Source organism: Aphelocoma coerulescens, chromosome 2, assembly GCF_041296385.1.
Source record: "Aphelocoma coerulescens isolate FSJ_1873_10779 chromosome 2, UR_Acoe_1.0, whole genome shotgun sequence".
In the NCBI taxonomy this organism is placed as follows: Eukaryota; Metazoa; Chordata; class Aves; order Passeriformes; family Corvidae; genus Aphelocoma; species Aphelocoma coerulescens.
The window spans coordinates 117263074-117285542 of NC_091015.1; the positions used below are offsets into that span (position 1 = coordinate 117263074).

Genomic DNA, 22469 nt, shown 5'->3' on the forward strand with positions numbered 1-22469 from the left:
TGATATGATTTCAGTGTATTTTGCAGTTACAGGGAGGTTGGCTACAAACTCTAGGCCTCTCATAAAAAAAAAAAAAAAGATGTTACACATCTGAGGCTAAACACCTTGTGAGAATTGATTGACACTTTGGATCAGGCCTCAAGTGAAATCAACAGTTGACTTTTTTTGTTTTTTCCTCAACCATCTGCTTACTCCTCCTACCTCTCCCCTGCAAAATTTCAAATAGGCAGGGCCTCACTACAGTTGTTGGTTGATGACCTCACTACAGTTGTTGTTTTGGCTCAGGCCTCTATTGTCACCATTTACACACAAAATCCACAGCATCAGACCTGGCTCCCTGCACATCTCTGACCACTTTTTTCCCCAGCAGCAGTGGGCACAGGAACATGATCCTATGGCCTTGGCCTGTCTTTAGAGGTTTGTTTTTTTTTTCTGTTGTTTGTATTTCACATGGAGCACTGACCTTCTTGGAAGAACCACAAATCTTCATTTTGCCTCTCCCTGCACCCCCTCCAGGAGTTTCTCTTTCACATGGGGTTGTACTGGGGCCTTGGTGTAAAGATAACCATCGGAAGCAAACAGCAGGCCTGATTCACCACAAGTCAGGTGTAATGTGGGTTTAGTGGCGAAACAAGCCAGGCCAATCAAGTAAAAACTAAAAACAGAAAACCAAGGCTCTTACAAGACATGTCATTTTAACTCTTGAGTGTATATGGGCTAATCTGTGAATAAAGCCTCTGGGCTAGTCTGTAAATAAAGGCTGACCTCAAATCTGCAGGAACCTCACTGCTTAGGACCAGAGCCTTTGCAAATTCATCCAGTTCTGGCAAATTATGCAATGCTTACACACTCTCTGCTATCTTGGTTTGTTTCGATTGTTTCAAAAGAAAACATGAGTAAAGGCTAGACACGAGAGAAGAAAGTTTAGGAAAAGGTACATTTTTCATAATAGCTGTGCATGGCAAAAGAAGAAGAGTTCAGTCTCAGCCAGGAGCAAGGAAAACCATTTGCCATTCCTCTGCGAGGCTTCTCCAAGCAATCCTGGTCTTTGCCGTTCTGAGGAGTGAGCCAGCCTCATCCTGCAGTGGGCTGGAGAAGCCGTGCAGAGGGATGGTCACCAGCCTGACTATGTGGCCGAGTCCTGCTGGAATCCCTCCGGCTACATGCCTCTGGCCGTATGCCCAACTCATCCTTTTCTTGTTCTGGTTTTCTTTTCTCCCCAGAAGGGACTTCTCCATACACGAGGGTTTCTCAAAGGAAAGCGATTAAGGAAAGCTCTACCAGTGCCCAGAGGCTATCTAGGCAAAAAGTGAATTCCATAAACAAGGAACCGATCTAGTTAGGGAAAAAAACATTAAATGTGCTAATAAAATCCAAGTAAGTCAGACAACACATGGAAACTGCTTTAATCCAAATGAACAGCATTTGCTCATGCAGACAGCCCTATTAATTTCAATAAGATCGCTCCTGTAAGTATATATTACTCAAAGCAAGGATTGCTCCTTCCCTAGTTTGTTCCATTTGGCTGTTTTCTCCTTAATAGCTGAGCTTAAGACCTGAGCAGTAGCTTTAACTTTGAATTTCCTGGCTTTTGTCATGCTTGGTGTTATTTAAATGTAGGTCTGTCAACAGGAATAGGCTAAAATCCTGGTCCATCCTGGCTTGGAAATGGATTGTGACAGCTCTGTGGCAGGATTGCTTCATATTCATAGTGCCCAGCCGACATCTGCAACGCAAATGTCGCAAATGTCGGGCTGTGTCCCTGTAATTTCAGCCATTGTTCCTGCCACTTCCTCCTGGGGCAATGAGCAAGTCTCTGGTATTCTGTTCCCTAGCTTGGGCCCCGCCTATCAACCAGGTGTTTTCACATTAAGGGCATTTGATAGTCACAATCCTAAAGTGCCTCCTTTGTCACTTGTTAGACCCTGGGGCCTGTCAAAGTTGAAATGCAAATACATCAGTTGGGGTTTTAAGGCCAAATAAAGCTGCCCCTTCTCAAAACCCCCAGGCTTCTACATGATTACTTTTCACATCACTTCAGGTGGGTTCTGTTCTTTTCTTGTATTTTGTTATCCTTGATATACACACAGTCACCTTCCCAGACAGAGCAGATGACAACTATTTTTTTTTGCTTGGGTTCACAATTCTTTTATTTTGTTGTTTTCCTGTTTCTTTTCTGATGAAAACATGGAGGGGGGAGATACATAGAGCTCTACAATTTCAAAACAGGTCCTATGCAATTCTTAGAAACAAGAGAAGCAAGAACTTACTGCTTGAACAGCACATAGTCCAAGTCTATTTTCAAGAATGTTTTAAAAGAAGAACATGTTGGGGCATTAGAGACACAAGGATATTCACAGAAATGTGTCCTAAAATAATATTCTGTGACTCCTAGTTAAGAACAGTAATAGTGAGGAAGCATCCCACAGTAGCTGAATAACATCAAAATAGCTGTACTGAAGCAGTTCTTCAAGAATAGACATAATTGTCTATCTCGTAAAAAATGTTACATGAGAGAACTGGATTTAGAAGGAAGGGAGGTCAAAGCAAGAAGGGAGGGGAAAAAAAAAAAGGAAAAATTCAAACTATAAAAACAAAACACTGCAGTACACACACTTCTCCCTCTGGGAAAGGGGTGACAGCAAAGCACATGATGGATGTTAATAATGTTGCTTAATGCATTACTGGAAGGCATTCAGATCCAGCAGTGCTGACTGTGCTGTATAGCCCTGTATGGAACAGAAAGCAGACATGAATAACATTATACAGGTGTTTAAATCCATTATGATTGCATCTTGATGGGCTGGGATTTTTTGTTGCTCGGTTTTATATGTTTTCTTTGTATCCTATTAGCTGAACACATCAATTTAAATGTTTATGTGTTTTTCCTCCTGTACCCCATGTCCCTTGCTGTTAAAGATTTTTCTGATTCTTTTCTGATGTGTTTTGAGTATCATCTTTGCAATTCCATTTATTTTCTTGGTATTTGGCTTCAAACCTTGCAGGCTTTTCTTCTAAGAAAGTCTGTTGGTCTGTTTTTGCCTTTGGTTTTTCACTACACCTTGGCCTTTCTGTTGGGCACCAGAGATTTTGACTGAGTAAGCAAAATGAGCACTTTGCCTTGAAACTCTAAAAGCCACGTGGGTTTGGAAACAAAACTTAGGCTATTGATAAGGCTTTGTGCCTTCTGGAGAGATTCCTTTCAGGTTTTTGCATGCTTTGTTTTTTGTCCTTTTTTCCCCCCTAACTTCCGTGACAGAGTTGGTTGTTGACGAGTTGCACATTAACAGACCCCTTGCTTTTGCTTTTGAGGGGCGAGGAATCAGTGACACTTGACTAGATACAGCCGCAGCTACAGCAGAAGTGGCAACAATAGAGAACAGCATCAGCATGCATCCCGCAGTCAGCTGGGATGATGGTTTTTAGGCAAATAGCCAGTCACTAGGCAGCCAAGGACAAGGACTTCCTTTTCCCTCTGCTGAGATCTCTGAATATTAAGCTCTTCTTCCCCAGAAGAAAGGGACACATTCCCATCCATCACCAACAAGTTGTATTTACATTTCTTCATTTTGGGATGTGATTTCCAACTTATTTTGTGCATATTTCCAAGAAAAGCCCACCTCATCTCTTTTGGGTTTTTTATCCCAAGAAGTCGAGACTGTTTTTCCCCTTCTCAAGTCTTGGGAAGTGTCAGAGTGGCCGAGCTCCAGATGAGGCAGCTGTTCCCAAATATACTCAGTGGGAAGAGTTTTCATAACAATGGGAACCACATGAAAGCTCTCGGAGTAGCTCCTCCTACTATTGAAAAGTCCTTTCAGTTGAGTGGTTTGCATATTGGGTTGCATAAACGGCTAGACACACCAAGGGGTCCATTTTCAGCACTGTGCGCATAGAATTAGACACGCAAGCCTTGCTAACAATAATGAGAGTTGTGTGCAGAACTCCCTGCGCAATATGCTGAAAATATTCTGCTTAGTGAATCTTCCAGCTCACGGCTGTTTCCTGGCAGTGCTGAGCCGAGTTCTGGGAACAAAATGAAGGTCTGGACTCTGTGTGTGTTCACAGAGCTCTCTCCTATAGGTTCTGAAAAAATGTGAAAAGCCTCTCTCTTCCCTCCCCCTTTTTTTACCCCCCTTTGTATGTCTGAAGTATAAATGAACTCCACATCCCACTTTTCCTTCAACAGCCTTAAGAAGTGAGCTTTAAGGCTGCTTGAGGAAAAGCCATTTGCCTTGATGGAGGAGAGCACAGATTTCACGTTACTGTGGATCGAGTTTCAGTTTATCATGAGTATTTGTGCCAGTCTGCTTAGTGTGTGGCTACTCAATCCCTTGGAGAGGCCTTTCTCTTCCCAAGCGCTGAATGGTGGCATTCTGGTAGCCAGCACTGCAGCCAGTCACTGGACTGATGAAGCGCAAAAAATCTTGTTACATGTATTTATGTATGTATGGTTTTGGTTGTTTGTTTTTTTTCATTGTGGTAAGTCAAAATAACTAGCAGTATTTTCCCAGAGGAGCTCTGTTAACGCTGTCTTAGCTTTTATGCAAAAAGTGCTCAAGGGATGGTGCAGAAGATGGCAGCTTAGGACTAGTATGTCTTCTAGGCTCTGCCAGCAATTCAGTCCCCTTGAGCAGTCCACTTCATCTGCTTGTTTTTCCTGTTCCTCCTTCACCTTTCTCATACATCCAGGCTGTAAATTTGTCACGGAAAAGTTGCTGTGTCTGTTTGAGGGCTGGAACAATACAAATATCTCTGAGTAGAAATGATAGTGACAACTGTGACACAGCGCCTGCCATTCATGTTTTTCATTAAGGAAGTGGTAATATTTAAAAATTAGATTAAATTAATTTTTAATCACTTGTTAACCAGAGAATTGGGGATAGTAAGTTGCTTCAGCTGAGAGGGAAAATCAATGAAGGAGCCAGATAAATCTGTGATGCCAAGCCGGTTTTTTAAAGGCAGTTTTGGTTTTTTTCCTGAGCATTGAAAGTGTCAAACAAATCGGTAGCTGCTTTCTTGCTCACAGCATCAATTCTTTCACTCAGCAGTTCCTAAATTCACACTCTCTTTTCTGGATTCACTGTCTTCCTGCCAGCTGAGGCTGTGTCTGCCTTTCCACAGTGTTTCTGCATTCTTGCTTCTTTTTTCACACACACAGAGGTACACACATACACACGTGTACATACACATGTACAAGTACACACACACAGTCTCCCCCTGGACCAGAACTCAGCAAACCCTGAATGCACCAGTCTATGCCTTGGGTTTGGGCAGTGTATTGCCGACTACCCCTGGCAGCAGAAAAACCTCTGTGTCTGAGTGAGGTTGAATGCAACCAAAACAGTATGAGCTCCTGCTTTATTCAGAGGCATTTACTACGGGCTGTCTTCTGGTTCACTGCAGCCCTTCACAGCATTCGGTCAGTCCAAAGGGGCAGTAAGTACCCAGCTGTCTGTACAAAGGAGTCCTCAGACAGAGCAGGAGCTGTGCTAGGACTCTTTGACACCTCCCTCCAAGTCACCAGCGAGGAGGAGAGGTCGGGGTGTGATTGCTCCCTGAAGTACTCCCGGGCATTTGAATTCAAAGGCAGAAGCGGCCTTGGATTGTGCTCATGGAAAGTATTCAGAGGGTCCAAAAGAGATTAATTGGCATGCACTAAAACAATCATCCCCTTTCTGAGGCTCTGATCGAGCAACACCCAGCTATACCTGACAATAAGGCCTGAGTTGCTAAGGGAGGTGGAGAAGCAAACAGGGTTTGAGAGCTGCATGTCCTTGTGCAGGGAGCTGGGTTTTCATTCAAAGCCTGAGCCTGGGTCATAGTGATATGAGTGGTGACATCTCTGGTGAGCTTTCTATACAGCATGCAAAAGCTTTTGGTTAGCCATATTTACACTGTCATTACAACCGGTTACAACTGGTCTCACTGGAGGAATGAGATTAAGATGCAGCATTTTTTTACATATTTTTGCCTAGTGGAGATCTGACCTTAGGTTATCAGCATTTCTCTTTTTGTGACTGAAAGATAACATGCCTTTTGAAAGCCAGAGCTGACTGCAACACAGCTTTCTCCTCTCTTTTTATAGGCTTTTAGTTGCCTACAGCTAAGAAAGCATTGTGACTTACTCTTCTTTTTCTCTCAGTTCTAGGGAAAATTCGAACTGCAGTGGGCAGTGCCCAGCTTCTCATGGCCCAGAAATTTTACCAGTTCAGAGAACTTTGTGAAGAAAACCTGGTATGTAATTTTTCTGCTAGATACTACTGTGTGCCTTTTACTAACCCTGTGAATAATCCTACATAAACTAAACTGATTTTCTGACCAACGCAGCAGCTTTTCCAGTAAAGGCCTTGATATAAATTTGGGAGTAACTCAAACTTGTCAGAGTCATCATGAGTTTCACAATAGCTTGAGATTCTTAAAATAAAGGCAAAAAGCTTTGGGTGAACTATCAGGAGGCTCTGCTACTGACCCCAGAAGAGCAAGGGTCTGTCCCTTGACCCTCGAGTTCATGGGCACACAGATGGGTACAGCATCTTAAGGTCTTTGAGGGTAGACCAGAAATCTCTTCAGTTGGGCTTTCCCATGTGTTCCTGGGAAACAAGCTCCAGACTAAAACCTGCCTCAGTGGACAAATGCAACAGAAATTGGCTCTGTATTCATAAGACTTCCAATTCATAACATAAAAATTGAAAAAGCCTTCTGACTGCACATCTTTGCAAGTAACAGCCTACAACTGGGCAACCTGCTAGTGTCAAGCACTGAAAAACTAGGAATCAAAGTGTAATCTCTGGTCTCCTTATGATTCTAAAAATATATACTTTATTGTTTTCAATAATTGCACCTTTCATGGTATAATCATCCTATCAAAATCTGTTGTCAGTGTGACTGTGAAAAGTGCAAATAGAAATTTTATGAGGCAAGCAACTGAGTCTTTTGGGTTTATTGCTTCTGAAGAGGAAGAAAACTAAAGGCAAAGTAAAACTTGAGCCATGTAAAACATCATGCAAGGTGCTACTAGTAATTTATTTATTTATTAACAACAAAATTAATAACAGTATATCAATGTAGTCTGACAAGGCCGTGGCACACACGACACCTTGCTGACTGGTGTAGAGACTCCTCAGCATTTATGAAAAGCAGGGTTGAAGTGAGTGTATGCAACATCTCATTTTAATTAAAGAGTTTCAGCTGGAAACTGTAGAAAGCCTTCCCTCATACTAACCTTGCCAGTGGAGCAGGGACAGTTTCGTGTACACCCACTGCATGCAAAAAGCGTTCAGAGTCGTGGTGCACTGAAGGGACAGAAGGAAGGACAGGATTTCTTGGGTCACCAGCCTCTGGCCCAAGCTGTGCTGAAGATGCTGACTGTCCAGATGTGCTCCTCTGAGCAATGCTGTTGGGCTGATGAGTTTGCACACACAAAGCAATGCTCCCCACCTGTGTCCCAGTTTCATTCTTCCAAAAAAAAAGGGTTTACTGTGCTTCTGCATGTAGTCTTCTGAGCTTGTCACCCTGCACAGGTTATTCTTGACAAACAAACAAACAAACAAACAACAACAAAAAAAAAGAATAATTTGGCCTGAGGTGTATAAGAGACAATTTTACTTGAAATGGTGTATTTTTGTAAAGCTTACATTCTCAGAGTGTAGAAAAAGTGTTCACACATTGGTCTATCACTATTTGCATATGCAGGAAATGTCCATTTGCACAGATATCACTTTTTTACAAGCGTAAGCATGGGGGCGAATCCTTCCTCATGAGAGTGAAGAGGAGGCTGGCAATTCATTTCAGTGCAGATAGGATTGCCACCAGTTGTGCCCAGGAGCATCCCTAGGCAGCTCCTGCCGCAGGGACCCTTTACCCTTAGTCTGCGGGGGGTACCCGCTGCCTTTGGTGAGTGGGGGTTTGCAGGGCACAGCAGCTCAACACCGAGCCAGACTCCTCGAAATAAAACCCGCCAGTAAGTAATGCTTTGCTTTGCTCCTCTCTCTGGGTCTTATCCATCACTTGGATCTGCTCAAACTGCTTTGCTAGCGAGATTCGTAACCATTTGCACAAATGCTTTACATTAAGAAGTACTAAAGCCAACATGTTTTTTTCTTCTGTTGCACAGAATCCTAATGCACATCCACGGCCGACCTCCCAGGATTTAGCAGGGTTTTGGGATATGCTGCAGTTGTCCATAGAAAATATTAGTATGAAATTTGATGAACTTCATCAGTTAAAGGCCAATAATTGGAAACAGATGGATCCTCATGACAAGAAGGTAGAACACTGTAGATTTTGTATGCTTCATTTAAAACCCTGCACAAATACTGGACAGATTAAATAGGCCTCTGTGTTACAGCGCTGACGTTAAAAATGTGAAATGAAGCTCATATCAAATTAATTTCATTGTAATAACAATGTTTACATAATAATCATCTGGGATATTATCTGTAATATGTTTCAGGCATATTTTTAAACCAAATCTGTCTTTGTGAATCGGATAATGGGAATGTGGTACTTTGTTAAGCTTTACATTTAATCATATTAGACGATCAATCGTTGGAAGGAACTGCCTTATATATTGATTCTTAAAATTAAATAAATCACATTTACGGTTCATATTATTGCATACAGCAAGAGTTCTAGGTTGTGTTACTGAAAAAACTAGGGAAGCACTGTAACCATCGCTGACTTTGGTAGCCAGATTACAAACAGCAATATCAAAAATATGCCTTCCAAAATCTTACATGAAGGAACTACATTTTTTTGTCCATTTGTTTGGTTTTTTTTTTAGGGGGGGGCTTTTTTTAAATGGGTGATTTCACAAACACATTCACTTTGCTAGTAGTGTTGTTTACCCGAGGTAACATAAAAATCATCTGGAGCTTTGGTCTTTTTTTTTTTTCCTTTTTTTTTTTTTTTTTTTTTTTGGTAAATGTAGTCTTCTTCTGTCACCATAAAAAGCTACCACATCTCCAAGTGTGAGTCACATTTCACTTTACATTCTCATTTGGCACCATCACCTTTTTTTTTCTCCTCACTATCCACCTCAAGACAAACAGCACTTGGGTGAGCCAAAATACACAAATGTTTCAGAAAATGCTTAGAACACAGACCCATTCCTAGAGGAATCAACGGTCTAATGTCACACTCCTATAGGTATGTAATTTGGTGGCTGAATTTCTGCTGTGACTGGTCTGATAGCAATGAATACAGCCAACAGGTAGGGTCACCAGAAGGAGGGGGAGCATGACTTACAGGTACAGTGGCTCAGACAGGAGTCCTGGCTACCCCAGCTTACGGTCAGCTGGCTGCCGATGACCAAAGTGGTGTTTTCTTTTGGACAAATAACCATAATAATATCAAACCCCGTTAATCTTGCAGCAGGAAGCTTGTACAGGCAGTGCTGGTAGCACTATTCCTCCTCCTCCAATCAAGACTAAATACTCATTCCTGACTTAGGAGTGCCATGTTCACACCATTTGTGCAAACCTAGTGTGTTTTGTAGGGGAATGAATGGGAATGTGTTTTCCTAGCCCAAGGTACTGAAGGCAAGTCATTTTCTTATCTTCTTTTTTTTTCCAGTATCTATCAGAAAAGGAAGTTTAAAATGCCAAACATGCATGCACAGAAATGCTGGTATATGGTCTTTCATTAGCTTTTACAGTAAAGCGGGTAGGCTGTTTGCAATTGCAGCAGTAAGAAATGAGAGCTTTCCTCAAAAAAAATGTGCCTTTTCTTTGCTTCTGAAAAACATTTCAAAGAGTTTCCAACAAAAAGAAGACTATAACGGTTTAAAGGAAGTTAAGTAGTGCTGAAGAAAGGGACCTACAGTAGGAAGGTAAAGATTTTAAAGAATTACACTGTGTTCCTGTTTCAACAGCATTTGTCTATGATTTTAGATGGAACAGATCATCTCTTTTCTTAAAAAGGATTTAAAAAAAAAAGGAAGAAAAAACTTTCTGCGAATTGATATTTGCCTTTGGCCTTTGCCACTGGGCCCTTTTAAGCAGCATAGATTAATCCTTGGACGGAGAGAAAAAGCAAAGTATGAATAAGTGTAACTAAGCACCTTTATATTTTGAGCCATGGAATCTGTTGTGAGCAGCATGAGAGAAAACGAAAGGGCAGAATGGGACCTTTGTAGTGTGGTAAAATCCCTTCGCTCAGAGACCGTGTTCACAGTTGGAAGGGGATGTAACTTAAAAGACAATCTAATTAACTTGACAAAGTCTTTGTGGACGCCTGAAATTCAGTTCTGAATACACTTTTCTTTTGCGGGAGAGATCCCTCTCTGAGGGTTTTTTTTTGTTGGCTTTTTTTCTTTTCTTGTGTATGTATGTGTGTGTACATGCACCAGGATATACATAAAAGTCCTCCTTGTTGGTCACATATCTGGAGCTAGCTGCCACCATGATGATTAATGCATGTTCTCTTAACTGTTTTTAAGTTTTTCCTATTTCCTATAGTTTTCTATTTCTAGCTGAATGTAGCTTCATGCCTATTTAGCACGAGGCCAGAGTGTGTGAGCTTGGGCAGAGAGACCCAGAGTATGGGATTTTTGAGCAGACACTAAACTGCTACGAAATAGATACATAAATATATGGTGTTTTTTAAAAACTCCTTATTCTGACGCACCAGCTGCAGACAGCTAGCTCCCATCTGCATTTGGGAACACCAAAGCCATGGCATCTCCGTGTTGCAGCAGCATCTAGCGCTATGCACGGATAGAAGAGGGTGGCCCAGGAGCTGGGGCTCTCCAGAGTTCCTCTGCTGAGAGCAGCGTTCCCTCCTGGCTACGCCAGTGGCGAGAGCTCGGTCTCTTTCCTAGTCCCTGGCACTAAGCAGGTAGCAGTGGGGGCCTCAGCCCTGGCAGCACCATCCCCGAGGAGAAGTAGCACGGCGGCCGGCCCTCCCCTCCCCTTTGCCCTTGCCCTATGTTTATGAACCCTTGAGCACAAAAGCCAGTTGACTGAAGACAGAAAGGCAGATAAGAACTAACAAACCTTAGGTAAAATGTGTGTTCTAACTACTGACATATCCTAGTTTTTCCCACCTTTCCCTGAGAAGCTGTATAATGCCATTAACCTTCTGCTTTGATCAGGAGAGAAGGGTCCCTCCTCCAGTGCCAAAGAAGCCATCGAAAGGTCAGGTGCCACTCATACGAGAACGCTCTCTGGAAAGCTCGCAGCGTCAAGAGGCCCGGAAACGGCTGATGGCTGCCAAGCGCGCTGCATCGGTCCGCCAGAACTCAGCTACCGAGAGCGCCGAAAGCATTGAGATATACATCCCCGAAGCCCAGACCAGGCTATGAAGGGATCCAACCGGAGGACTCTCTCTGGCAAGACAAGCCTCATGTATAATCTGCCCCTCTAGGCTCCTGCTCAAGGTCACCACGAAGTATTTGTACCTCCTCCTCTCTCTCTCGCTCTCTCTACCCTCCTCTCCCCCTCCCCTCTCTCTGTACACAGCTGCCCCGATGCTCCCAGTGAACTCCACTGCCGTGGCGTAGTTGTCGGTCCTCCGAGAGATGTCCTCTAATCACCCTTGCTTTCTGAAGGTTCGCCCATGTCATCACGATGCTTTGTCACATGTACTGATGCTGCCACTTCGCCTCATGTAAACGAGTACGATCCTTTTTTCTTTTCTGTTTGAAACAAATAAATGCAGCGCTCAGACTTCCACACACCCACGCACCTGTACAGTAGATGCTCCATTTAACTTACTCATGATCTTTAGTTGACCTAAAGCTAGTCTGTTACCCAGTGTACAGCAATATCAAACTGTAGGGGACTTTGGTATTTTCAGTCATGCAGGGTGATCCTTTTGGACTCTGCCGTCTTCCTCACAAAAGATGAAAGGAGCTATGACTCGGATTCCCCTCTTTTTATTACTGTTTTTTTTAAAGCAGATGGCGCACTTTATTCTAAACCTCCGAATCACATCTTCACCTGAATTAAGGAGTCACACAAGGGGAGGGAGCTGGGGTGGGAGTGGGGAGGGGGGGAAGAAAAAAAAACCCCACAGCTCTGGCAGGTGAAAAAGTGGGAAGTATATCCCGCAGGTGAGATGGCGAGGGATATAAAAGATCCTGTGGAATGATACCTGCACACTCACAGCTGCACAAACTGCCTCATTTTTATTTCATCAATCACTACTTAAACATTTCAATCAGCAGAAGATTGTAAATTCGATCTTCCAGGGAAATAATCTATTTTGAAAGGCAATAAAAGAGTAAAAAGGAAGGAGATAAGAAGCAATGACAGTTGAAGAGATAATATAAAAGAAGGATTTTCTTGTCCAAGTATTAAGAATTTTTAAAATTGTACTGTATTGTCAATTCCTCTTGTATTGTATTGTATGGATTATATTGGTTAAAAAAAAAAAAGAAAAAAAAGAAAAAAGCTTGGTTTTGTTGATGTCTTAATCTCGGTGGGACCATCCAATCTCATACGTCCATGCAGCCACACACGGACACCTGTAGGTGAATTACTGTACATGGAGCCTCTGATGCTTTTCCAGGCCAGGCTTGCTTTGCTCTATCCACAGCTGGTTGTATGCTACAGTTCAGACTGCTTATCACCAAACCGTCCATATTTAGGAGTAAATTTCTGATTCAGCCTCCTCTTAATAGTATAAAGTACTCACTTGAACAAGAACAATAGACTATTTTTCACAAGTTATGGGATCAATATGAACTTAATATTTTTCACGACAAGCCTTCCTACCCTGGCTTCTGCCATTGTTTTGCAATCACTAAAAATATGCATCCTAAGTAGCTCATTAATAGTGGGCGGAAATGGCAGATAATAGGGCCAGAGAGGAGCCTGAGAGGTCAACTCCTGTGTGTCTGTTCCCTCCAGCCACCTCTGGCTGGGGCAGGATCTTGTCCTCCAGCTCCTCTGATGAGGAACGATGCCGACCACGCTGCTACTGGAATCTCTTGTGCCAACATTAGGAAAGCTATGTCAGGCATGTTGCTGAAAGCGAGTTGTGTGCGTGCGTGTGAGCGTGTGTGAGTGCGCACACGCGTGCCTAGCTGGCACGTGCTGCTGCCAGCAGAATTAGCGTGAGCTGCTTTGGGTGACAGGGCTGCTTTGGGTGACAGGACTGGTGTGGGCAGCGGAGCACTGTGCAGTCCTCAGCGCGTGTGCAGTCCTGCAGCGACGTCTTCCAGACTCCTCTGCTGCTCCCTGCGTGCTCTTCACCCCATCTGCCAGGGCAGGGGTATGCAGGAGGGGAAGGCAGGCTGCTTTCTGCTCCCAGTGAGCACAGGCACAGGACAGCCCCACCATGGAGGGGCACGGGTGGCAGCCCTTGCTGCGTGCCAGTGCTGGCTGGCTGTGCCCATGGCTGCTCGACCTGTATGGACAGTCCAAGCAGTGAAAAATCCCACTGCACATGTGGCGTAATTCTGCAGCTTGCACTTAAAAAGCGTTGAAAATCGTCATCGAAAAGTTAAGCTCTTGCTAAAACTCTTCATCGAGACCATGCCAGACAGCTTCTTTTCCTATGACATCATAGCCAGGTGCTAATTTAATTTTATTCGAGAAAATAGGAGAGGTAATAGGTTCTGGCACCAAGTATTTTCATGAGAGCATACTAAAACCACTAGAGAATTTGCTACCTCTCAAAGCCATCGATATCTGAGCTATGTCTTTATAAACAGGGCACAAATATTTACTGCTGTGGTTTACAAGATAAGGGCTAATAATTTAATATATAAAAGACTTTTAACTAGAGTAATCAGAAATCCAGTGTAACTCTAGAGTGCTTGGTGTTACAGGAGCTTCAAAAGGTTTGACCCTCTAAGCGTTTGAATACCAGTGTATTTGCTAGTTTTGAAACACTGCATTTAACTTTTAGCAGCAACAAAACATCACCGTGTTTGCAGTATGTAATAGTGCCAACTGCCACTTTTGAGCATATATAGTCATAGGAAGTATTACTTATTTGGAACTCATTTGTACTGAAGTATTCAAAGCAGTACCTAGGTGAGAGTCCACATTCACAGCTGTGTCTCAGACTTACTTCGTTTTGTGAACGTTTTATGAGAGATGAGTTAAGACTTTGGTTGACAAGTGGCTACAGAAATTTATATCCAGCAAGTTCCCCCCTAAAAAAGCAGAAAAGTGAAGACTACCTAGTCTTGTACATTACAAATTACTGTATTTGTATATCATAGAATATTTTTTGTATCTATTTTAAATGACTTTATTCTTAGCTGAATGCTTATTAATTCATTTGGCACTGGAGAGGTTATTATAATGTTTGCCTAGTTTTTTAGCAAAATATTAAAAATACAGCCAATACCAGAAAATATAAAATAAAATAATTCTGCCCCTAGAATGCCACTAGTTAACCACTTGACTCATTTACCAACACTAATGCTAATATATCTGCTCCATCATCTGTTTTAGTATAATTTGTAACTATTTGTTTTTAGTCTAAACTGCCCAGTGTATGTTAAAAATGCCTATATTCTGTTTCACTTTGGGACTAAACTATTGTTGTTTTTTTTTTTCTTGGGGGAAATTTTAGAAAAGGTTGGTTTTGTCTCCTGCTTCAAAAATCAAAAAAAAAAAAAAAAGAGGTATTTATTATATTTTTTGCAGATGTTTCCATAAAATTCTCATAATCTTTTTGTAAAGAAAGATGAAGAAATGGATTAAAGATTTTTAATATTTGAAAAGGTAAATAGAAATAATTTATTTGTAATATATTTGTTTATTTATTGGTGTTCCCTTAATGCTTTGATGTGCACTATCACTTTAATTTAAACTGTATCTTTGTGAATTTATTGGGGTTTTTAGTTTTTTTGTTCAGTTTTTTTTTTTTTAAGGAAAATGATCAAATGCATATTTTAAGTAGAATGTAAATCACTGGCCTACCTGCATTCCCAAATGTGATTTTAAAATGTTTTTGATTTGAAACAAAAGACACAAATTTGAAAGCCTTTAGACAGAGGAGAGTGTTTTTATGGCTTAACGATTTGGGTTTCCATAGGATTATCTATCTGGTTTGTGTGTGGACAGGAAAATGTAAATAGATGAATGTTTCCCATAATGTAAAAAGAGCAAATTAATAAAATAATTAATGCACTGCTTGTAAGAGCTGTGGGTTTTCAATGCAAATTCGTTCTTCCAGAACTGCCGAGGCATTTCATTTGATGTGGTCAAGGATAAAAGCACGACAAGCAGAATGTTTCTCTTAAGCTCTCATTGCTTAAGACCAGCCCTGCAAAGTCTCATCCGAAGCATCCTGCTGAGCACCCTGGAAGTGTTCATCTGCACAGAGTTGCTCATAGGCATAAAAGTTGTCGTGATCAAGGCCTTGAGCCTTAGCAAAATCTTGAAAGGCACTTCTGCACGGAGCCCAGCCAAACCCCACTGAAGATGCCAGGACTTACGCTGGGGACTTCAAAAGAAGTGGCAAGAAGACCCCAGCCTGATTGGTTTTCCCCTCTCTCCTTCCCTTTCATTTTCTACTTATGTCCCATGATGTCTGAATTTTGAGGGGCAAAAGAGATCCCTGGCAGGCATAGCTAACTTTCCCTTCACTGGAATCCTGCTTCCAGATGGGGTTTTTTCCCACTGTGTGAAATAAAGACAGCCACCAAATCCCACAGAAACATGTCCTGGATGATGTTGTTCATGGTTATACCGGTACTTGAACAGGTCCTGATTCACTTTGTAGTACCTAGTGTGCCAGTGCTGCACCATGTACTCTGCCCATGCTTAGACCCTCAGCACAGAAACGCCAGAAAGATTTATGCTACAGATCCATGGGCAGGGAAAATTCTGGGGAAAAATCCCAAGATGAAGGGATTTTTCTTCACATGCTGAAATTTATGTGCTCGTTAGTGACTGATAAATGAATGCACCAGGGATGGGGTGGAAAAAATGCTTTATTACTTAAAAACCTTTCTGAGGTGTCTGGTACCTTTTTGTAATGAGGATAGCTCAGAGGGAGTAAAACAGCAGGTATGTTTCTCACTGTTCTCCAGCAGAATTATGAAGTCCAAGGCATGGCGCAACCCCGTCTTTCATGCAGGTAAACTTTATCCCTATTTCTACTCAATGTTTCCTTCCAGATCAAATCAGAAGCCTTCCCCAGAAGCATATCTTGTTGCCAGTTTGTTTGCCAATGTCTGTCTCTCCTGCAAGACATTGTTTTTGCATCACGCAATAGGCAAATAATTCACTTCAGCCGTCAGTTTGGAGCATGCTCGCCTATCAAATCTGATGACTTTGAGCTGACATTTTTGATAGCAATTAATGATAAAAATATTGGCTGCTCTGCTGCTACTGGTATTTGTTTTTGAGGTCATAGGTTTATACATGATTTGGAGTGCAGAGAGCAAGTGAATTTCTCTTTTCCCACTATGCATCACGTAACAGGGTCGGGTCAGTCCCACTTAGCCATGGTCCTGCACCGAGCAAACCTGAGACCAGCGCTCACAGCTGAAAGATACTCATCCCCTTTCCCTATAGTCTGCTGCTATGCCAGTGACCTATAAAACATTGCTCTGCTGTCACAGTAAGCTTATTCACAACATCATCCCTTCCCTGTGCTTTTGCACGTGGGGAGGTTTTTACAGCCCCTCTTCTGCACGGCTGCTTGGCCACCGTTGTGGCAGAAGAAGGTAGCTGCTCTCACTTGATTCATCAGGACGCATTTTGATGCCAGCTGCAAAACATGACGTGACTGGCCCTTCCAGCCAGCAGCCAGGCTTTCCCACGCTTGGGTCCCATCAGCGGACAGCACCCTTCTCGGTAGTGCGTGTGATTACAGCCGGTCCTCTATTGCTCCGTGAGTCACATGTCCCACTCGCAGTGAGACAAAGGGGCAAGAAAAGGAACAGGGCTTCCTGGTAATTGTGTTTTTCATGGTTCTCTTCACTGATCCAGTAACAACATAATCATTGAAATTAGAGACAGAAAAGCTCTGCTGGGGCATTGTGTTAACACTCTGCCAGTTCCAGATTGCGATCTACTGAGCTGTGGCAGGTAAGTCATCACCTCCCCAGCTCCGCTCCACCCAGAGCGGAAAAAAAACACACACTAAAGAACTGGGGAAAAAAGGGCTGTATTAAAAAACAAGCTGAGTTGTGACACTGCCTCCACCTATTACGGGCTACTCCTGGTGCAGAGGCCTTAATATCATATTAATTCTTCACTTAACTATTTGTGACAGAGTGACGAGCTTTTCCTCATTTTCAGCCAAGCAGAATGGAAACATTTACGGATTTTGCCACCTCTGTTCAAAGACAGGGAAATACTGAGGGAAATACTGTTGCAGAGCCTCTGGAGAAGGCAACAACTGCACAGCCCCTGAGCTACATGGACGGTGACACTGCCATATTTCAAAGCTGTCAAAGGTTTTGGGAGAGGGATGGGCCTTGCCTTGAGTTAAACAAAAGCAGTAGGACAGAGTGTGACGGATGTTTTATGGGTATCAAATATCTCACCAAGGTAAGATAAGTCGCTGTGTAAACAACCATGTGCTGCGGCAAACACCTTACTTTGGAGATGGTAACTAGGGTGCTGAGATGTTGAATAGCAAAAGATAACCCATTCCGATGTAACTAGCCTATTTCCCCAGTGGGAATGTCCAACCTATCACTTATCCCTGGCTTCAAACTAGAGAATTATCAAAGTCATGTCCCTAAAATGCTATATCTTACTTTCTCCTGTTGTACTGACTATGGGTGCTCACAATTGCAATCTGGAATGGCTTTGTGAGTGTGTGTTCAGGACTGTGATCATCCCTGATATTTTTGTAGCACTGAAAATTTACTGCATTGCACCAGTTGGGCTATATTATTTGTTATCTTACAGCATGTCCTTTTTTCTATTTTTTTTAATAAGTGGTTGTAATAATAACTCACTGTGCTCCAGCCCTTTTGTCAGTCTTCAGAAGAAAACTCCTATCACCTGAAAAAAAAAAATACTGAAACGTCTTCATTTTGTAGATTGTTCTGGTAAATCTTGGCTAAGCTAGGCCTAAGGGGAAGGAAATTGAGATAACTGATGCACTTAATCATGTGTCATTCCTCATCTCTCCAGTCAATAATTGACAACAAAAGGGAAAAAAAAATCATACGGGTCAGGCAGCTCACAGATGATGCACTAAAGCTGAGATGGCATTTTGCTATGCTGTGGGACAATCACACCTGTAGCAACAGCTGAAGGGGGAAATCCCTTCCCACCTTGGAGCAATGTTTCAGTAAACAGCTTTTAAATATGTGACATCCCTTCCTAGTGCATCAGTACCACCATGACCACAATTCCACCATTTCCACAAACCCCAGAGGTAGCATCAGCCCCAGGGCAGTATCATGGTGCCAGCTGAGGGCAGGGAGATACAAGCCCCTGGGTGACAGCAGGCCTTGCACAGGGCGGGGCATTGCTATTGAAACAGTGGCAACTCTAGGGGAATGTGGTGTGGATTAAACACAACCCAAAAGTAATCCAGGTCATATGGCTGCTGCTTCCATGAGGTAAACTGTCATAGTGGGAAAGAAGAGTTTTAAAGGGTGACTTTTCTTTACATCTTGCTATCTACTGTTTTAATCCAGCATAAGAACCAGGCTTTGAATTTTAATGAAGTTACACAATTGCATTTGCAGTGTTGGGAGAGAAACCAGACTTCATCCCAGACTAATTGCCAGCTATAAAATTTAGTAGAGGCATACATAAAGACAAACCTGTAGCAACTTCAATGGAAACATGTCCATGTGTCAGTCTTCAAGTGAATCCAGAAGAGCTTTGCCTAAAGCACACGAATTTTAAGTCGTGATCCTCTGCAAGAGGATCCTATGATCTTGCTCGCCGCTCTGATTCACCACATAGTAAATATTGCTGTTACTTAAAAAATGTAAAAACTGGTGACTTACATCAAAGAGGCTGTATGACTACACATAAAAGAACATCTTTGACAAACAGAGGGCATGTATCGATCTGAAAGACTCCATTAAGTACTCTTTTGTATTACTAACCTAATGCTTCAACTGACAAGAGGTTTCCTTTTGTTTACATCTTTCCTGGCAATAGCATCGTGACAACTGCAACCTGTCTGCAAGAATGTACATGGACCTGGGAACCCAGCCATACATTAGCAAACTGCAGTGTACTCCACGTGTTTCTCATCCTTTGCTTAACAACCCTGTGCTTGTAAAAAAAGCTACTTGTGTGCTGTACTGCATTCATTGTGATGATTCATGTCTATCAGCATCTGCCAGTCAAGGCTGGGATTTCAGGTAGGAAGCAGCCCACCTCCTGTATTTTCTCTCTGAGATAAAAATTTCTTTAGTGGAAGGTGGGAAATAAAACCAGGAAACCAAGCCAAAACAAAGAAAACCTGGTGAAGCATGCAGAGTTTGTCATTAAAGTATAATCCAAGCAGATTTTGTTTGTCAACAACAACAAAAAAAAAGGCCAACAGTTGCATAAGCCAAAATAACAATTCGGAAATTATTTTTAACTGGAATTGTTTTCATGTCAAGTAGCATGTGTGAGCTTAACGCTAATGGTTCGAGGCCGTCCCAAGTGTCGAGTGGTGTGATTGCAGGTGCTGTCACAGCATCCCTGCCACATGCATCAGCAGTAGTTGCCACTGCCAGGGGCTGTCAGCTGCAGTGCTGGTGGCCAGGAGGCCTCCCTTGTGGCACATCCCTCACTCACACGGTACAAGGGCATTGTGTTCTAGGAGCCACGTGTTTTCTGCTTTACTCGCACTGAGGCCAAGACAGAAATCCCACCAGAGCAGGTTGAATGGCTCTCCTTAAACACCAAAATTACACTCAAACACCAATAATTACACTTGCCTGGGATGGAGGCTTATCTTTCAACTCACACAGCTTTTGTTAAATTATCTTTACACCTCACCTCTCTCTCTGTCTCTCTGATTTTTAAATAGGCAACATGAAACTCTCCTCTAGCACCTCAGGAGGCAGTGTATTTGCTCTGGACTTCCAACATTGTAACTGGGAGCAGAAGTTGGATCTGTTTTTTTCCTTCCTCTCTTAAAAGGTCAGGGAAACATGAAACCGCAAAAGGCTAACTCTTCTCTGTGTCACGTTTCTGTGAGCCCAAAGGGCAACATAGCAGTGGTATTTTTAATGCCTTTTTTCCGCCCTGACTTTTCAATCCACAGTTCTTGGCACGACTAGTGACAGCTCACATAGTAACACACTTACTCTCGCATCGTTCCTTCTAAGTTGCTTCTGATGAATATTGGGAGCACCAGAAAGGGTCCCAACCACTGCAGTGCATGTGTGATAAGCAGGGGGAAGAGCTGGGGGTCATATCACAAGGCTTGGCCTCATCACAGGTTTTCTGGTTCTGGTGCATGGTCACAATCCACAGTATTTGGCACACACACGCTTCGTTATCGTTAAACTGTAAATATTGCAAGAAGGTATTCAGCGTGATTTAATATTCCTATTAGTGCCTCCAAAGGCCCAGCAAGAGAAGCTGCACTGTGCTGGGCTGAGCACGGTGTAAATATTGATGGTTTCTATCTTGCGGTGTTTACAATCTAAGAAGGAGCCCTGCACCAGAGCTCTCTGCTATAGTTCTGTTATTTGTCTTCAGAAATGATTTGTCTGATTTAAAGCATCATAAATGAGCATGTCCTTTCTTTTGCCACTACTAGTAGAGCAATTTACTTTACTTTGCTGTGAAGGAAAAGTTCTAGACCTAAATATTTTATCATCCTAATCAAGAATTAGTCTTTTGATATAAACCCAGAATCCAATACCTTTTCTGCAGCTGTAACATGCTACAATAAAATATGATCTCGCAGTTCCCAAACCCTTGCCAGGTAACAACGATTCAGCACAAGCAGGGCAAAGCATCACTTTGCTCCGCTGAACAGGGACATGCTCTCAGGTAAACTCACTCTAAGACCTGGTAATGGAAGAGGCTGCTCCCAATGCTGCCACACTGACAAGACACAGATATGTGGCAGTGGTTGTAGAGAAACCCACACCAGGAATCAGGTAAGTAAACATCACACATGTATATAGCTGGAAGAGACACTACAGGAATGGCTTTTGGCCCAAGGCCAAGCGCCTTGCTGAGGGTGCTGGTGTTTGGAAATGAAATGACAAGTTTCTACAGCTGCAAGAGTCAGCACTGACGCACAGCTTGCTGTACACTTACTCCAGCTGAGGATAAAACCTCTGCAAGGGAGTTGGGAGCTGTGCTATGCCTCAGAATACAGCTGGGCGCTGCTGCCATCCATCATGCAAGCATAACTTCTTCAGAGTTCAAAGGCAAAGTTGCAAAAGACTTGTTATTCCTCAGGGTGTTCTGGAGATTTATGTACCGTCATCTACCTGGGCAGTGGGAGATGTTTACCTGTCTCCTGTGTCAGCTGAGCTCAGGGAGCAGTAACGTGATTACAACACTTGAATGCTCAGAAATGCTTTCTGGCTCCTCATATCTCCTCATCTGATCTCCAGGACACCTCACCACTGTTAAAAAGAAAACACCACCACAGCACCACCCAGCTCCAAACCATCTGAGGTGTGGGCCCAGAAGCAGCTCTAGCACTCTCCTTTTCCCCTGCTAGTGCAGCCTGCAATTTCATAAATGATATTTATTCTTCCCACAAGCCTTACCTCATTTGGAGTCGGGGGAGGCTTAGAGTCAGGGGTTTCGCCAGAGGCAGGTTATACCTGCAAACAAGAGCGTGGACATGGAAGGACAGCCTCCCGCCGCCACCACCACCGCGGCAGTGCTCATCAGAGCACCTCAACCAGAGCCGGAGGCTGCGATTTAAGCGCTCGGCCTCTCCCTGCTGCCCGCACGGGGAAGCTCGTACCTTGTTTCTGCTGCCCCACCGCCGCACGCCCAGCGCCTCGGGGCCGCCGCCAGCGCTTCCGTCCGCGCTGTGCAAACACCGCTGCGCCCTTTCTCCACACGGATAATAACAGTGCCGCCCTCATTTCCCGCTCCCGGGAGCGATGGTGTGGGCACCGAGCGGCAACTACAGATGGTGGCCCAAGGTCTGGTTAATGTTTCAGCGCTTTGAGCCCATCACAGGTTGCACTTTGAGCCGTACACAGCATGTTATTGGCGGTCCTGGTGTTTAAAGGGTTTTTTCCACCGACCTGTCGGGTGCCTGACACCAGAAATTTCATGTCTTGTCAAAGCACCTGATCTCCACCCACACTGGTGAAAAAAACAATAAGCGTTCTGTCATCAGCATAACCTTGATTTCCACAGACTTTTGGGGGTTTTGCACGTGAGAAGAGGCTGCGGCATCACTAAATGCCCTGTTAACAGCCAACGGGGCAAAGTTCTTGTTTCCTTTGTAGTGAAAAAGTTCAGGGCCGGATTTTGATTATCACAAGGAGTAGTAAAGTACATAGAGCAGAGATCGTGCATTGGGTAAGAATTATCACCGAAGTGAAAAAACCAAACAGAAACAGCAAAACAAACTCCTGCCCAGCTGATGCAGTACTGCCCCAC

At 43.2% G+C, this 22469-nt stretch overlaps 1 protein-coding gene and 1 long non-coding RNA gene across 16 annotated transcripts in view; one reads left to right on the forward strand and one right to left on the reverse strand.

The window, feature by feature from the left end:
- Positions 1-11976, forward strand: part of DLGAP1 (DLG associated protein 1) — a 254699-nt gene extending 242723 nt beyond the window's left edge. For all 13 annotated transcript variants that reach the window (XM_069004530.1, XM_069004525.1, XM_069004521.1 and 10 more), the window contains 3 exons: positions 6143-6234; positions 8114-8266; positions 11093-11976. In XM_069004530.1, the coding sequence (XP_068860631.1) occupies positions 6143-6234; positions 8114-8266; positions 11093-11302 (455 nt within the window). In that variant the 3' untranslated portion in view covers positions 11303-11976. The remainder of the gene's footprint in view (positions 1-6142; positions 6235-8113; positions 8267-11092) is intronic.
- Positions 7000-22062, reverse strand: LOC138105008 (uncharacterized). 3 transcript variants are annotated; one of them, XR_011148352.1, is made up of 5 exons: positions 21820-22062; positions 21617-21673; positions 18698-20390; positions 17879-17924; positions 7000-7526 (listed from the first exon to the last, which is right to left on the reverse strand). It is a non-coding gene; the product is annotated as an uncharacterized lncRNA (long non-coding RNA). The 3 variants fall into 3 exon arrangements; XR_011148351.1 differs by lacking the exon at positions 7000-7526 and adding an exon at positions 12109-16147 and having other exon boundaries at positions 21820-22061; XR_011148353.1 differs by lacking the exons at positions 7000-7526; positions 18698-20390 and adding an exon at positions 12109-16147 and having other exon boundaries at positions 21820-22039.
- Between the last annotated feature and the right edge of the window lie 407 nt (positions 22063-22469).